At 75.4% G+C, this 582-nt stretch overlaps 1 protein-coding gene across 1 annotated transcript in view; it reads right to left on the reverse strand.

The window, feature by feature from the left end:
- Window positions 1-352, reverse strand: part of HTT (huntingtin) — a 155176-nt gene extending 154824 nt beyond the window's left edge. The window contains exon 1 of the mRNA XM_040489052.1: window positions 46-352. Coding sequence (XP_040344986.1) covers window positions 46-203 — 158 coding nt within the window. The 5' untranslated portion in view covers window positions 204-352. The remainder of the gene's footprint in view (window positions 1-45) is intronic.
- Window positions 353-582: the final 230 nt, after the last annotated feature.

Here is a 582-nt window from a genome sequence, read left to right on the forward strand (position 1 = left end):
GGCGGGGGCGGCGGCGGGGGCGGCGGCTGAGGCTGAGGCAGCGGCGGCTGCGCCTGCGGCAGCGGCTGAGGAGGCTGAGGCGGCGGCGGCGGCGGCGGCTGCGGCTGCTGCTGCTGCTGTTGCTGCTGTTGCTGCTGCTGCTGCTGCTGCTGGAAAGACTTGAGGGATTCGAAGGCCTTCATCAGCTTTTCCAGAGTCGCCATGGCGGCCTCCCGCACCGCGGGGACAGCCCCCGGAGCCCTGGAGCCGACTCGCGGCGCCGCTCAGCAGCGCGGCAATGAATGGGGCTCGAGGCCGCAGGCAGTAGCGGAACCGAGGCTCCCGGCCATCTTGGAGCCGTCCCGGCAGCCCCCGCGGCCGTACGTCCCGGGACGCTGCGCCGGCGAGGCGGGGCCAGGCCGGGCCGGCGGGATTGACAGCCAATGGCGGCGACCTCTGCCAATGGCCGGCCGAGGCGCCGGCCCGGCCGGGTCCCGCGGGGGTCACCTCTCTGGGCCGCGGCTGAGATCACCGCGCCGCTGAGATCACCGCACCGCCCTCCGGAGGGGGCGGGGCAGAAGGGGAGAGGCGGGGCAAAAGGGG

Source organism: Herpailurus yagouaroundi, unplaced genomic scaffold (genome assembly GCF_014898765.1).
Source record: "Herpailurus yagouaroundi ecotype Mexico unplaced genomic scaffold, PumYag 28, whole genome shotgun sequence".
Taxonomy (NCBI): domain Eukaryota; kingdom Metazoa; phylum Chordata; class Mammalia; order Carnivora; family Felidae; genus Herpailurus; species Herpailurus yagouaroundi.